The sequence below is a fragment of the Dama dama genome, chromosome 27 (assembly GCF_033118175.1).
Source record: "Dama dama isolate Ldn47 chromosome 27, ASM3311817v1, whole genome shotgun sequence".
NCBI classification, from domain to species: domain Eukaryota; kingdom Metazoa; phylum Chordata; class Mammalia; order Artiodactyla; family Cervidae; genus Dama; species Dama dama.
The window spans coordinates 33,917,179-33,933,773 of record NC_083707.1 but is presented as its reverse complement, the minus strand read 5'-3'; the positions used below and the strand labels follow the sequence as shown (position 1 = coordinate 33,933,773).

Sequence of the window (16,595 nt, the reverse complement as noted above, 5' to 3'; positions counted from 1 at the left end):
GAGGGACAGGACTCGCACATGAGCCTCGGAAAAGCAAAGTGCTCTGAGTGTTCCAGCCAAAGCAGTTCCCTCCAACTGTTCCTGCCCCCCTGCTCTCACCCCAGGCCAGCATCACTCTACAGATATCATGAACCAGGAGCTTCCCATCCGCCACCCCGTTTCCGGCTGTCAGTGCCGCAAACACAGGGACTCTGTCTCCACCGTAGTCGTGTCCCCAGCACGAGCTCAGTGCTGCTCCCAGAAGAGGCGCGTAAACGGTAGAGAAATAAACACTCTCCTGCCAACACGGCTCCAACCCTCTTAAGCACAAATGTGCCTACCTTTGTCATCGGCGTTTACAGAGAAAGGTATGTTGCCATCAATGGGGGTATACTCGGAGACAAAATACCGTTTTCTGAAAGATAAAAGCACGTAAGTCGTGTTAGTGGACTTCAGCATCATAAGACTGTTCTTGACATTCCCACAACCCTGTTAAAAGCTTAATTCCTCAGTCTGTTTGCTTCCTTCCTAACTGGTGCCTTCCTTTCCTGAAGTTCCCTTGCTCTGGGTCTCTCTGCTCACTAGTCTCAGGGGAAAATTTAAGACAGTATTAAGAAGATAACTTCACCTTGTAGCCCTCACTCACATTAAAAGTTTTAGGTCCCTTAGAAACACAGTGAACACTATATTCCAGGAACAATGAGCACACCTGGAGCCTAGATCTTGGTTTCGAAACACCCTTTTCTAGTGAGAGGAACCAGGGCTCTTTGCAGAAGAGGATGCTTCTAGGGCTGGAGCAGGGAAAATATGAAAACATCCTGGGATTCCAGAAAAAAGAACAAGCTTGAGAAAGGTGAGGGCATGCTTAAAAAACACACAGGAACCAGCAGAAGGTGCTGCCAGTGATCAAAATTGGGAAGATCTGAGCAAAAAGATAAATGATGGTACTGAACAGAGATCACAGTTTTTTTAAGTCCATTATGTACACATAACTAAATAAATATTGGTTAAGTAAGTAGGGGAGAAGGAATAACAGAGTAAGTCCAGTTAGTAAATGGAGAAGGAACGAGGGAAACGAAATATCACCATTAGGCAAAAACCACAAGAGTTAAGTGTTGAAGATGGATGCTAAAATTAGCGGGCGACAGTTTGAAGAGAAATGAGGTATTAGCACAGTCTCAACACAGCTCCCAAAAGGTGTTTATCAATTCCAAAGGAAGGAACAGTAGCTTCACAGTGGAGAAACCCAGCAGACACCTTCTAAACCAAATGATGTAGGTTAATATCACCAGTGATGAGACACACTGGCATCATAAGCCGTTGACATGATACACTGAGAAAGACACATTGCATCTGTGATGTTGTCAAAAACCTCCACCTCATCATGAGAAAACATCAGATAAAACCAAATCAGGGTACAATCAAAATAACTGACCAGCACTCATCAAAAGTGCCAAGGTCATAAAAGAAAAGGAAAGATGAAAAACTGCCATGGATTGAAGGAGACGAATAAAACAAGAAGTGAATGTGACATGGGGTCACGAAACAGAAAAAGGAAGAACCTTAGAGGAAAAACTGGTAAAACTTAAAGACTGTGGTTTAACCAATAATGGTATACCAATGTCATTTTCATGGTTTTGATTAAATTATATACCATGGGTGATGTGAGTGGTAACATTAGAGGAAGCCAGTAGAGATATAAATAAACTCTATTTCTGCACCCGTTTAGTAAGTCTAAAATTATTTCAAAAGACAAAGGTTTAAATAAACATGTTGTCCTAAGTCAAGACGCAGGTATCTAAAAGGACTACAGTACCGCATTTAAAAGGATTTGATTCAGATTTGGCTCAGCAGACCTTCTGTTAAAGAATGGGTCTTTTAAATCACACGCCATTTTGAATAAAACAATGAAACTAACTTTAAACATCTCAATGTCTAAATAGGCTTTTGAGTGTTGACTAGTTGCAGGACATAAGCAAGTCGTGGAATTGTATTAATGCACATCTTTGTCCTTATTCTAATGAACCAAAGTCTACCAAGTGAAAGCTTAGAAATGCCACTGGGTGAAGTTTGCTCTTCTTGTCTGGGGGGGCGGTGGGAAACAAAACGGATTACCTGTAGCACCACATAGCAAAGAACGCTCCAAAAAACACGAGCAGGAAAGCCATGTAGCTGCTCCACATGATGACGTACATGGCGTCGAGACCCAGGATCCTCCAGGGAACAGGAGGGGGCGGGGGCTGGGGCTTGGGGCCGCAGACAGCCGAGCAGTCCTGGCAGCTGCACGGCCCCGTGACCTCGTCCACCGGCTCGTCACAGCCCTTGGTGGCGTTGTTCATGGGCTCCATCCCGTGGGCCGGGAGATCTGCGGGAAGGAGTGTGTTGAGAATCTCCATTAAAAAAAAATTGATTACAAGGGTTGCATTAAATTGTATGTTAATGCAATGATAAGCACACTGAAAGAAGTCATACAACCGGAAGAATAAGAGAGACTGGAGGTTTCTGGGTGATGGAGTTGTGCTTTGCTATTCAGTCCTGCAAAATTTTTAAGTTAACCTCAATAACTCTGGGTACAGGGTTCATCCCCAACATTCAAGTCCACCACACTTCAGGGTAAACTTTCAATCAAATGTTTATCTCCACTGAGGAGATAGTTTAATACTAAGGCTGAGCTTCTGAAAAGGCTCCTTTTTTATTTTACATTTTTTATTTTGTCTTGGAGTATGGACGATTAACAGTGTTACAGTTTCAGGTGGAAGGCAAAGGGTCTCAGCCGTACCTATACCTGTATCCATCCTCCCTCAGATGCCAGGTAAAACTCAGCAGAGGTCCCTGTGCTGTAGAGCAGGTCCTTATTATTTATCCATTTTATTTCTTGAAAAGGCTCCTTTTTACAAACGACTTATTCCTTCAAGTATGTATCAACACCTGAAGGCAATTCTTCCTCCTCCACCTGCTCATCTAGCCCCTGATAACCCAGGGGTTACCTCTCCAGCTACCTCTCGCTGGAAGAAACTCCAGGACCTACTGATCTGAATTCATCTTGCTATTGCAGGTTAGGGTTCCTGGGCTTTAAAAAAAAACATTAAGTATAGTACACCAAACCTGGGATGGGGGGGTGGGGGTGCATCTCTGTCCCCACCTGAAAAGACGGGGGTGATGGTGAAGGGCGCCTGGCCATTGTCCTTGTTGAACATGTACTCGATCCAGTTGGTAGCGTTGCAGGCGCTGGCCTCACGCCCGCACAGCAGCCCCAGGGCCTTCTCGTTGCTCGAGGGGGCCTCCACATCCCGGCAGGCGTTGTACATGGCTGGCAGGGGAGGAAGGGAGAGGATGAAATGGTGCTGCTGGAATTCCCCGGGTGAGAGCTGACGGGAGCCTCCCACGTGTGAATGTGGAAACCCAGACCCACTGCAGGCAGGGCTGGGACTCCAGACAGCAGCCGCTAAGGGAAGGAACGGCGGTCACCTCTGACACTGGCCTGTCACCCTGCAAGCGACAGGCGAGGCCGGATTCCAAGCAACTTAAAGTCAAAGGCAGGACAAGCCGTGGCCATCCCAGTCCACAGGGGCCTGGAGAACTGTCACCCCCGTGCAGGGAAGGAAACACTGAAGCCCACGGAGGGAGAAGCGAGACCCTCAGGGCCTCTTCAGCCAGTGCAGCTTGTCCAAGAAACCACCGTTGGCGAATGATGGAACCTCCAGGGTAAAAACTGGTTTCGGGACAGAGTTCACCTGTGAATGAACTAACACTCTCTTCTGCAGCCTTATGTTAGTACGCATAAAGACACATGAAATAGCAACGTCAATGACATTGTGCACGTAAGAAAGCAGTAGTAATGGGCCTTACTTGTTTCTGTTGTTGTTTAGTTGCTAAGTCGTGTCGGACTCTGAGCTCCATGGACTGCAGTACACTAGGCTTCAGTGGGTCTTACATTAATATTCAACTGCCAGTCCCTGCTTGTTAGAAACTTCCTAAAACCTTCCCCTAAACTTTAGGGAGATACTCAGAAATTCACTGTTTTACCCTTACTCTTGTTAAGGCAGATTAGCTAGAGCAACAGTTTTTTTTCAGAACTGTGATAATCCCATTGCTTTCGGGCCTCTATCTTTGCTGGATAGAAAATCTCCAATTGTCCTTCTTTTGAAGTGATTTCCACTTTTTCTCTACTTACATTTAAGATACCTGTCATTCAGATTTTATAGTTTTTAAAATGAGCTAAATTTAGTTACAAATTCCTTTTTTTATAACTTTATTGAGATAATTCACATACAATTCACCAATTTAAAGTTACAACTTGATGGCTTTTAGTATATTCATAGATATGAGAAATCATCACCATAGTCAATTCTAAAACATCTTCATCACCTTAGAAAAGAAACCCAGGACCTTTAACTAATGCTCCCTTATCTCCCCATCCCCTGAAGCCCTAAGCAACTATTAATCTACTTCTGTGTCTACAGACTTGCCTATTCTGGACACTTCATATAAATGAAATCATATATAGTCTTCTGTGACTGGCTTCTACCACTGAGCATGACGTTTTCAGGGTCTATCCATGTTGCAGCATGAATCCTTATTTTATTCCTTTTTATGGTCAAATAATATTCCATCATATGGATATACCACATTTTGTTTATCTATCTATTGATATATCAGTTGATGGATATATAGCCATGGTCCTATAAGAGCTGTTTCATATAGCCACCTTTTGGCTATTAAGAACATATGTTTTCATTTCTCGTGAGTGGAATTACTGGGTCATATGGTAACTCCATGTTTAATTGCTTCAGGAACTGCCAGACTGTTTTTCAAAGTGACTACACTGTTTTGCATTCCCACCAGCTATGTATGAAGGTTCTGATTTCTCCAAATACCTACCAGAACTTATCTTTTTTATTCTAGCCACCCTACTGGCTGTCAAGTGGTACCTCGTTGTGGTTTTGATTTGCATTTCCCTGATGACTGATTTCAAGTATCTTTTCATAAACTTATTGGCTATTTGTATAACATCCTTGGAGAAATGTTTGCTCCGATCCTCTGCCCATTTTTAACTGGGTTACTTTCTTATTGAGTTGTCAGAGGTCTTTATATATTCTAGATACAAGTCCTTCATTAAATACATGCTTTGTAAATACTTTTGCCTCTTTTGATGGTATCCGTCAAAGCACAAGTTTTTATTAAATTTTTTGGTTACATTTTTAATTGATCGTTATAGTAATTGACTATAGTTGCTCTTATAGTCAACAACTTTGTTGAATTCTTATTCTCTCATTTTATTGTTTTGGGGCACATTCTTTATTAAGCTGCATCTAATCTTCTATCTTTTAATCCACTTACATGACTGTTTCTCATTAACAGATCCAGCTGGTTCGATTTCTAATCTGTTCATTCTCTTTCCCTAGTGTCCTATTCTTTCAGAACTCTTTCATTTCAGTCGTTTTCAACAAACATGACACGGTCTTTTTCAGACTGTTCTATGATCTTCAGTTCCTGGGATATCGTTCTCCTGTTTGTCACATCTGCTTAACTTTCCCTTATGGTGACTGGTTTCTTCACAGGCAAAATCTCTCCTCTGCCAACTAGGTCTCCCTTCCACCCCATCTCTGCAGTCTTGCAATAATTCAAGAAGTTATGCATTTCATGTCCAATAGAACCAAAGTCCAAATGGTTCCTAAAATGTATAGAAATAAACTTGCACAAACTAAAAATTTCCATGAGGGTACTTATAGTTAGGAAGGAGTTAAAGTAAATACTTTAAGGAGATTGTTTCATAGGTTGTAGCTCAAGTCCCAGAAGACAAGCAACAACTCACATTTCCGTTGGCATTTCAGTGCTAACAGAACTGAAAACTGTCCTTTTTCACAGAGCTGACAGGACAACTTGATCCTCTGTCCTGATATCAAATATAAAAGAGGGATAATTTAAAAGTTTACTTACCATTGGCAAAACTCTCCCCAACATAGTACTGTAATTCTTTTACGTTTGTTTTCGTCTGGTTTGTAGAAGGATCAACATAATCTTCAGTTGCTGTAACGTTCAGAAACTGACTTTGTCGAGGGCTACATGTCAGCTCACAAAACAGGTTCATAAGGTTATAAAAACAGGATGGACATCTAAAGAAAAAGCAAACTATTTTGAATGATCTCATGGATAGCAGGGCCAACAAAAAGATGATTTAAAATACACAAAGGTGCTCGCTTCGGCAGCACATATACTAAAATTGGAACGATACAGAGAAGATTAGCATGGCCCCTGCGCAAGGATGACACGCAAATTCGTGAAGCATTCCATATTTTTAAAAAAAAAATAAAAATAAAAAAAAATAAAAATAAAATACACAAAGGCTATTTAAAATTTATTGTAAACTGGCAAATGGATTACCATGAGGATATATTAAACCCAGCAATCCCAAACCTAAAACCTCACGTTAAAATAAAGACACCTCTTTAAAAACCACCCTAATTACTAACATTTGTGCTGCCCAGATGTAATTTCAAGAGACAAATGCTCTCTGAATCCTGCACTTTATAATTCAGTCATGTTTCCTGTATCTTGAAGCCAAAAGGACTTAGGACTACCATGGTGACATTCTGATTGAGAATATAAAAGGGGAAAAATGAGATTTACACATTAGTGCTTTTATCTCATAACCTACTGAAGGGCTCTCTTTCAAGCCCCAGATAACCTTAGGCCATCTCTAAACACAAGAGGATTCCCCATGATTAGAGAAGATAAAAAGAACATCAGTGGTGGTCTCCAGCTACATGCATTTCAGAAGCACCCAGTTTTCATAAGAACCACAAGCTGTCCGCTGCTATGCTTCTAATGTTGACCAGTTATGTGGCAGAAGACCTCTGTCTTCCCCTTTAGTTCCCTGTTATCTGCAAAAGCTATTGCTTCATCAGGCTTGCATTCTTGCAACACAACCAATCAAGATTGCCCCCCATTCTGCTCCCATCTAGATGACCACACGTGACATGAGGAAGGTCTGGTCTCGGCCTTCAAAGCTGCTGGTCTCGTGGGACTTTCCTGGCGGTCTGGTGGTTAAGACTCCTTGTTTTCAAGGTTAGGAGGCATGGGTTCTATCCCTGGTCAGGGAACTAAACTAAGATCCCACACGCTGTATGGCGCAGCCAAAAATAAAACAAAAGCCTCCTGTCTAGTGAAGGAACAGACACACACACTGACTTGTTCTCAGGAGTCCCACGCTTTACTGTGACAGACAGGAATGACAATTACACCACCTGAACAGAAATTGTTCCTGGGGTGCACTGCTTCCTACCACTTTCCATAAATTACAAATGTCTCTCCACGTTACTCCATTTAACTTCTACAGTCATCAGTTTGGAAAGCTGCATAATATTCCATATTAGCATCTCATTGCTATTATAAGTAAAGCTTTGCTACCTCTGACAACACGGGAAATACCTGGCTATCTTTTAATGTTTATGCCCATAATACCTCACGTAGAGCAGATGCTAAATAAACGTATTTGGCCGAATGACAGCTTCAATCTGGCTCCAGAGACAGCCATGAGATTTCCTTCCATAAGATACACTGGCCTGATTAGAGTCTCAACTCTGACGATCTAATTAGATCTATTACTACATTGTATGTTGTCCTGAGAGAACATACAGAGGGATGGTTTTCCGCTCTGCACTGTCAACTGAAAATCTGGGAAGAAACAAGGATGCCCCCTTGAGCCCTGTCACCTGCAGTGAGGCCTTGCACAGAGGAGCACGTGTCCTTCCATCCACCTTCATCAGGGTGCTCACAACGTGCTGCTCTGAAGACCGCCACCAGCTCGTTCTTCCCACATTTGAAAACTGCTGGGTAAGCTTGGAGAACATCTTTTACGTGCCCCTTTTCACTGCCCCAGTTACAGAGAACACAATGGACAGCAAACTAACTTCAACAAAACCAGCCGACTCTGCCAGAACAGGCTTGTGAGCAGTCACCAAAGGCAGGCTCCAATGAGGAAGAGAGAACCACGCACAAAACAGGGGAGGGAGGTGACGCAGAGGACTGTGAGGAGGAGGGTCTTGGCTCAGAGACCCGGGCAGGATCCCCAGAGCCTCTCCTCTCCACCGTGCAAAGGGGCTCAAGTCTGAAAAGACCCAGACCCCAGTGCAGGTCCCCTTTGGGGTGAAGACATCTCAGAAGCAAACCAAGTAGCAACTCTGAATGTAACGAGAGCGAGAACGAAGTCTGATCATTACTACTTTATCAGAAGTTCTTCTTTATCTCTGAGAGGCCCTAAGATAGCATTCTTAAAATGAAACAAGAACTAACTTTTAGACCCATTTTCTTTGCACGCCTGGCGGTCAACCCACCTGGACAGAAACTGCAGAGGCAGCTGCAGGTTGTCCTTCAGTGTGTGAAGCTGCTGGACATCACAGCAAAGACTGACATTGCCAAAGAAGAACCCCGGACAGAGCTCCTTTTGGGAGAGAAAACATGAACATCAGAGTAGCCAAGTTAAATAAACGCAAACACTCCTCAAAGAGGAGACCACTTTATGCACATCATCCTTTTTTAGGTACACAAGGGTAGCACACCTATTTGCAAAGTTCTTGCAGAATTCTTTTAAAAGGCGATCAAATTTAAAAAAATAAAATAAAAAATAAAAGGCGATCAAATTTCCTCTAGATAACCAGGGATTCACAAAAATAGAGGCAATAGAGACATTTCAATTCTTTTTTTCTTATTGGGAAGCTCACTTTCTTTCCGTGACAATCACTTTACCTCTTTTTAGGTTATTTGGTTATGTTTAACCAGAATGCTATTTTCTGTGAGTCACTCCAGGGAAAGTCAAATGCCTTTAAAAATTCTGATGGAAGAAGCAAATAAGTCCAGAAGACCTGCTACCCTGTCAGCTGGATTTTAGATAACTGCAGCCTCCAAAGCCAGTCTTTTAATCTGGATTTTTCTGGTTCTTTTCTAATATCCCTGTCTATCAGGGATGGTAAAAGAGACAATGAACAGATTCCTGGAGGCAGTCAAAGGTCACAGGCTCTCGGTGGAAACTGGAGGAACCACTAAAGTGAACAGAGGACAAGCAAGTCACAGCCACTCAGCAGCCTCGTCCACTTGAGTCCTGAAATCTAGGAACAAAAGGGGCTAACTCTGACTGTATTTTGAAGAAGCTGCAAAGAGCAACATGGGAGGTACCAAGACCAAGTCCCTCAGTAGTAACCTGTTACTGGGAAACTTTATGAGCAAGGCATGGTCAACCCCAGAAAAATGACGCCTGCAGAGTTAGTATATTATCTTCTCTGTGCACAGATAAGAGTCTGGGACAAGAGAAGCCCATTCATTCCATCCCTACCCCCACCCCACGGGAATACTTACGGTGTAATTGCAGAGGATCTCTGATTAGTGTTTTGTGTTCCCAATGCTCAAGACTACTCACTCACCTGCACTAGGTCATAGCCATCCTCTGGCAATGGCTTTGGTGGCCCAGAGTATCTGCAGTTGTATCTCTTATCTCCAGATGCGATTCCACACTCTCCATACCAAATGCATGACTGTGAAAATACCTGCAAAAGTCAACAGAAAACGGTTCATTAGGGCCTCAGGGATAACACAAATTTCAACAGCAAAAAACGCCCACTCAAGCCTCATTCACAGAAGCTTCCAACAGTACCTGCCAAATGAAGTAAAAGCCAGAGGCACTTGTTAGTTGAACATTTCGAAAAACATTAATTAAAATAAACCCAAAGCTCGATGCTGGAGAAGATTCTTGAGAGTCCCTTGGACAGAAAGGCGATCAAACCAGTCAATCCTAAAGGAAATCAACCCTAAATATTCACTGGAAGGACTGATACTGAAGATGAAGCTCCAATACTTTGGCCACCTGATATGAAGAGCTGACTTCATCTTGGAAAAGACCCTGATGCTGGGAAATACTGAGGGCAGGAGGAGAAGCGGGAGGCAGAGGATGAGACGGTTGGATGGCATCACCGACTCAATGGACATGAGTCTGAACAACCTCCAGGAGACAGTGAAGGACAGGGAAACCGGGCACGCTGCAGTCCATGGGGGCGCAAAAGAGTTGGACACGTTAGCAAGTGAACAACAACAAAGTTCAAAACGGACTTGTGAAGTCAGTCAGCAAAGAAAGTAATAGAAATTACTTACATGATTTCTACTTCCTGCCAGATTATTCATTAAGAGGAAGTGATAGTTCCATACAAGAATCACTATCGATCAGTGTAGAAGAAAGCAAGATAGTATGTGAGTCTATAATTACTAAGGCTCTATTTTTACACATCAGGATAAGGAACTGAGTCAGGTGTAAATAACGAAAGAACAGTTCCATATCTGCTCAGGTTAATTAATATCAGCACACCATGAGTAATGTGAAAAAAAAAAAAAAAAACCATAAGGAGGAGGAGCAAGAATGAGTATCTTGTTCTTGAGTTTAAGTAAAAAGCAAGAAATGTGCATACTTTAAGGAAAATCAACTCAGAATCTTGAAAAAATGTAAAACCTCTTGCATAAAGATTTCTCACGGGCCATTCCTATTCCCCATGTGAGAGTCACATGGCATCAGAAAAGTCAGGGGGGTGCGTGAGCGTGACTCATCTCATTAGCAAGGCCACCAAGCTCCGCCAAGCTGGCCAGGGTCACGGCTGGCGTGACTGTGCAGTCAGCTGTCCTGTAGGGAAACAGCGGCTGCTGAGAAGTAACCATGGCTTCCGAGGTGCCTGATGGAAAAGCCACTTTTGAAAAATGGGCACAGATGCGAGAGAGTGAACTGTCTCCAAGGACAAGGGCACGTGACCCACACACCCTGCGAGGAGCTGAGCTGTGCTTGTCCCTGATGAAAAGACACAAACCTCACAACAGGCCCTGAAAACATGGGAGGAACAGCAGGCAGGAGATGGAGGGGTGCTGGAGGCGAAATCTAAGGGCCCACAAGACTTGTCTCTGAATTCCTTCTTCCGATATTTTAAACCAGCGATTATGACTTACCCCAACTTGATTCATGAAGTCATAGGTTTAGGCCACAAGGGAGGGAGGGAACTTATACAAATGAGGAAGCGACAAGCATTCAGCAATGCCACGTCCCAAACCTTTGGCAAGAACTTACAAAATTCCACCATTCCTATATAAAAAGAATCATAATTTTGTCTGTAAACCCAGTGGTTCTAGGAAAAGTACTGCTCTTCCCGATTCTGGGTTTCCCACTAAAAGGTCATCATCCATCTACTGAAGTGTAGAAAGGCAAGTAAGCCAAGGAGGGTGACAACTACTGATGCTGACCTGTAACTTACATACTAGGGACCCACCCCTTGGATTTCTTACCCCACCCCACCCTTCTCGCACAGAATTCTCAACAAACCAGGGCAAACAGGTGCCGGCCAAGGGGCACACTGGCTCATCACCCACAGGAGTGACAAGAATCCAGTCAAAAAAAAAAAAAAAAACCCCACAGCTCTAGCATGACTAACAGACGGGCATCTGGAGTCTAAGTTCCCCTTCCTCAGCACTCGGCGCTCTATGAGACAATAAAGATGACCCAGTGCTGTCTGGGTCCTATTTACAAGATCATCCTTCATAATCTACACCATGTGTTTCAAAGCAAAGGTGTTTCTAGCCACCAGGCAGAAGAGATGGGGGTGGACAACGAGCTTGAGGGGCGGGAGGTCAGGAGTCCTGGGCTCTGATCCTCAATAAATGCTGAGCCCGGCTGCACCCGGAGCAGGTCACCCAGTTGTGCCGAGTAGGAGTCTCCCACCTCCTACTCACTCCTGACCACCCCTCACCCTGGTTACGTCACAGTTCAGGTGGGAAGACTGAATGCGGGAATAAACGAGAAAGCACTTAGAAAGCCAGAAAGCACCACCCATCAAACGTAAGGAATTATTCTCCAGGTTTTCCGAGAAGTACATGGGACTTCACCAAAGAGGTTCAAAGACCTGAACAAAATAAACAACCTGAAGCTTCTCCCAGGCCAGGAAAAAACTGGGCTTGAGTCACTGCTCTCAGGTTTGCTTTCCCAAGTCATCTGCTTGAAGAAGCATGAACCAGCGGGGCCCAAAGGTGCTCACAGGCCACCTGCTGGGTGTCAGGCACTGCTTTAACTGTTCTCACCTTATGAACCCAACACATCCTTATAGCATGAGCCAGAGGACAGTGGTTTTTGTTTTTCTTCTTTTTTTGGTTGCACCATGCCAGGTGGGATTAGCTCCTTGACCAGGAATAGAACTCCTGTCCCCTGCAGTGGAAGTCTGGAGTCTTAACCACTGAACCACCACTGAAGTCCCGGGAGGTGCTATTATTATGCCCAATTTACAGACGAACAACAGAGGCAGAGAGTCTGAATCCAAGAGCAGCAGAGCCAGGATTCAAACCAGAACATTCTAGTTCCAGAAAGAGACTCTCAACAAGATACAATTAACCCTTTAATGAAGGCCCTTGCTCTGGCATCAGCCTCCCCCCACCCTGTGTGCAGGCACGCAACCCTCTGAGCTCACTTGCACGGCTGCACCGGTGGAGGCCCCATGCCCACCTCCAGGCTCTCTCTCCACCTCCCCTGGGCTCAACTACAGCTGAAACCCAAGCGCCTCCTTCTGCCCCAGGCCCGGCTGCTGCCATGGTCCCGAGCCTCTCCGGGGACCTCCACCACCTGGCCCCTGTCTCATCCACATGTTCAGCCTCATTTCCATGTTGGTCCTTTCACCTACTCCTCCCATAAAGGCGGTTCCATTTCCTTCCCTGCTCAAACAGCCCCCAAGTCCTCTCCAGCTGCACTTCCAACCACAACAGCTGAGATGCTCACAAGGAAACCGATCCTTCCTCCATCACCAGGCCCTCTTCAGCAGGGTTTGACGCCCCGGGTCCTCTCCCACCAGCCTCCGGGAAGCCTCCCTGGTGCAGTCTCCCTCAGCCTTGCCCTCCCTGAACCCTCCCCTGGGAGCCCACAGGCCTCCTCTGTCCACTCATCACCTCCCTCCACCTGGACTGTTCCCACGGGGGCCACCTCCACCATCCCCACCCCACGGCACCCAGCAGCCAGCCACTGGCTAAGGGTGCCCCCGGCGGCTCAACCCCACAACAGGTCTGTGAGTCTGGTACTAAAATAACACCACTTCACAGATGAGGAAACCGAGAGTTACACAGGTAAAGTGACTCCTCTGAGGCCATATCTGAGAAATGGGAGAGCCAGGCCTGGCTGGTTTGGGAGCTGGAGCGCTTACTCCTCCCGCTGCACCGGGGCCACTGCTCCGCGGACCACTGAATGGGCCGTGCTCATCTCTGCAGCCCGTCCAGAACCTAGCCGCAGTCCCAATGACCGGAATTTCCGGTCTCCAAATGGCCACAGCACTGCATCGGCCAGGACTTTATTAACAAAGACAAGGGCTGCACCTTGAGATTCCTGGAAGATTCCCTGGAATGTGAGGGCAGCCGGAGCCGACATCCAGACCAAGGGCTCGGCCACAGGCCACATACCTGTCTTCCCAGGGAACCACGTGATTTCCAAAAGGAAGGTGTCTGGGTGAGAGCTGCCTTTACTGATACAAGAACACCTGTTGCTGCTTCATACCCATACTCCCCTGGGGAAGGGCAGATCCTGCTGATACTGAAAGTCACCAAGGTTTGAGATCTGCCAGGACTCCAAGGTGGGGGGCTTCCCTGATGACTCAGACAGAAAAGAATCTGCCTGCATTGCAGGAGATGCGGATTCGATCCCTAGGTTGGGAAGATCACGGGGAGAAGGGAATGGCAACCCACTCCAGTATTCTTGCCTGGAGAATCCCGTGGACAGAGGAGCCTAGTGGGCTACCGCCCAGGAGGTCGCAAAGAGTCGGATACAACTGAGCGACTACACACACACGGCTCCAAGGGCGCCAGACCACAGGTGAGCTCAGCGTTGGAGATGGTTGGTGGTGGCCGCATGACACGTGATATACATAATGTCCCTTTATGTACTTTAAAACCGTGAACTTTATGTGTATTTTGACACAAAACAAGAGCTCAGATGTCCTTCATCACCTAAGAGAAAAGTCCAGTGGCAAGGACTGCAGAGAGCAAGTTCTCGGTTATCCTGAGATTAACCAGAGTAGAGTGACCACCAGTTGAAACACCACAGGTTTGAAAGTCACTAACACACCCAGCATCTCTAATAATAAGTGTTGCAAGAGCTCCACTGAGGGGGGCACTGGGGGTGAGGTGGGGGGGACAATAGTTCTTCCCAGTTCATCTCATGGGCACCGACCAGTCTCTTACAGGGTGACTCATGACCACAAGAACTATCCTATTTAAGCATTTAAACATTTGACCGATTCCTAAAAAGTCAAAAATAAATGATCATATTTTAATTACAGAATATCCACCGATCACAAATATTCAGACATCACATGTATACGTGAGATAGCATGGAGTGCCCCCCTCAGCTCTCCACCCCCATCCCATTCCTCAGATTTAACAAATGTTGATTTATTAGATCCTGGTCTTCTGGGCTTTCAATTTCCCCCAATAGGTAAACCTATATAGATGCACCTACACAAACACAAGTGAATTAACTTTTAAATACATATTCACAAACAAATCTCGATTACCCTCTGTGGCTGGCTCTACTTGAACTAACTGTATTTATCCAGGTCCCCAAGGACAGCCTCTAGCCCACAGATTTCAGTCTCCCCCTAACCCCCACATCTTGGGACAGCCTCCCTTTTTACAAGCCTCACCCAAGACTCAATGCCAACACTGAATTTAACTCTGACTCCTTTCACCTGGTCTGGGTGAGCTGTCCTGGGGAGAGGCAGGTGGTGCTATTATTATGTCCAACTTACAGATGAGCAAACCTCAGATGTGGCCTCAAAGGTGCTCACGGGCATCCCTCCTCAATGCTCAAGCCACCAGGCATCCTGCACCCAGAGCTCTGTACACTCCCGTTCCACAAGGTCCCCTGTGGATCCACCAGGACCAGGTGGATAAACTTTTCCTTTTTTCTTTTTAATTTGATATTTATTTATTTGGGCTTCCCTGGTTGTTCAGACTGAAGAATCTGCCCAAAATGTGGGGGACCTGCATTCGATCCCTGAGTTGGGAAGATCCCCTGGAGAAGGGAATGACAATCCACTCCAGTATTCTTGCCGGAATAATTCCATGGACAGAGGAGCCTGGAGGGCTACAGTCTACGGGGTCACAGAGTCGGACACGACTGAGCGACTCACACACACACGTATTTATTTGGCTGAGTTGGGTCTTAGCTGTGGCACACAGGATGTTCAATCTTTGTTGCAGCGTTCGGAATCTTTGGTTGCGGTACTCAGAATTTCCTTCCCTGACCAGGGATGGAACCCGGGCCCCCTGCATTGGGCCACCCAGGGAAATTCCTAAACTTTTCCTTAGAGGGCCAGATACTATATTAAATATGGTAGGCTTGTGAGTCCTAAGATGTCTGTGGTACATACTCAATCTTGTCTGCTGTAACTCAAAAATAACCACAGACATCAGGTAAAAGATGGGCATGGATGTGTCCCAAGGAAACCACCCACAACTAACTTGCAGGCTCTTGCTCTAGGATGAAGCAGAATTCATATATTTATGAGACTCGAGAAGTTGTGTATGTGGGCAGAGGTTGCAAGTGTCGGACAGAGCTTGGGGGTTATACTTCCTCTTTGCTCCCTGATTCAGAAACCATCCAAATGTACACGATGAGTTAAAGGAGCTTGACTGGATTATGTAAAAAGTGACTTTGGCTTTAACCCAGAATTTAGTACAAGGCTAGGATGTCTCTGCTTTTAAAGGTTAGGCCATACGGCTATTTCACAACATGCTCTAAAGTTTAATTATCAGATATGTGACTGCATAGGGAAGCATCTTTCAATAATAGGAATAGCTCAGGACAGTTAAAAAAAAAAAAAAAAAGCCCCTTCTGCTATATGTCAGCAACTCTGGCAGACTCTAATTGGGAGCTCCATGAAAGCACATCTTATCACACGGAGAAGCTCTGGTCATCAGCCACAGAATCCTATACTTCAGGCTATTAACTAACTCACATTCTCACTGAACATCAACCAGGTGCTGGGCACAAAGCTGAGTGAGTTCTCCTTCCTCGCCTCAGTTCTTTATCAGACACCCCATGGAGGAGCATCACAGAATTTTACAGGTAAGAGAACTAGAGCTCAGAGAGGATTCTCCAAGGCCACCTGAGTGGTAAGTGATAAAAACAGTAACCAGAACCAAGGTTTTGAACGCCAAGGAAAGTATCCTTCCTCCTGTTCCCCCCACCCCACGCCCACCCCACAGCTGCTGCACTGTTCAAACTCCAGCTCGGCTTGTACGCCGATGTATCCTTAGACTGTGAACATGTCAGGGATGGGCTGGCCCGGCCACTACCATGCCCCTCCTGCTACACAGAACTGTTCACTTGGATGACTAGTGACTACCCTTTACATGCAACTCCAGGGAGCTGTCAAGTCCTGACTCACTTCCTCAGGATCCAGGACTGTCCCCAGCACCATGCCTGTAACCTGGCCAGCCCACGCAGGTGGAGCGCAGGGCGATCTCTGCTGATGTCCTGGATGAGGAAAGCTCCAGGCACAACCTGGAGACACGCCCAGCTTCAGCTCTAGCAAGGGCTGGAATACCAGGGCTGG

General features: G+C 45.6%; 1 protein-coding gene and 1 non-coding gene across 2 annotated transcripts in view; one reads left to right on the top strand and one right to left on the bottom strand.

The window, feature by feature from the left end:
• Positions 1 to 16,595, bottom strand: part of NPC1 (NPC intracellular cholesterol transporter 1) — a 43,189-nt gene that overhangs the window by 23,287 nt on the left and 3,307 nt on the right. Inside the window, exons 2-7 of the mRNA XM_061131014.1 lie at positions 9,399 to 9,521; positions 8,316 to 8,422; positions 5,920 to 6,095; positions 3,122 to 3,289; positions 2,095 to 2,344; positions 321 to 394 (exon numbers count right to left, since the gene is read on the bottom strand). Coding sequence (XP_060986997.1) covers positions 321 to 394; positions 2,095 to 2,344; positions 3,122 to 3,289; positions 5,920 to 6,095; positions 8,316 to 8,422; positions 9,399 to 9,521 — 898 coding nt within the window. The remainder of the gene's footprint in view (positions 1 to 320; positions 395 to 2,094; positions 2,345 to 3,121; positions 3,290 to 5,919; positions 6,096 to 8,315; positions 8,423 to 9,398; positions 9,522 to 16,595) is intronic.
• On the top strand, positions 6,173 to 6,279 carry LOC133047900 (U6 spliceosomal RNA). The gene has a single exon (XR_009690902.1). It is a non-coding gene; the product is annotated as a U6 spliceosomal RNA (small nuclear RNA).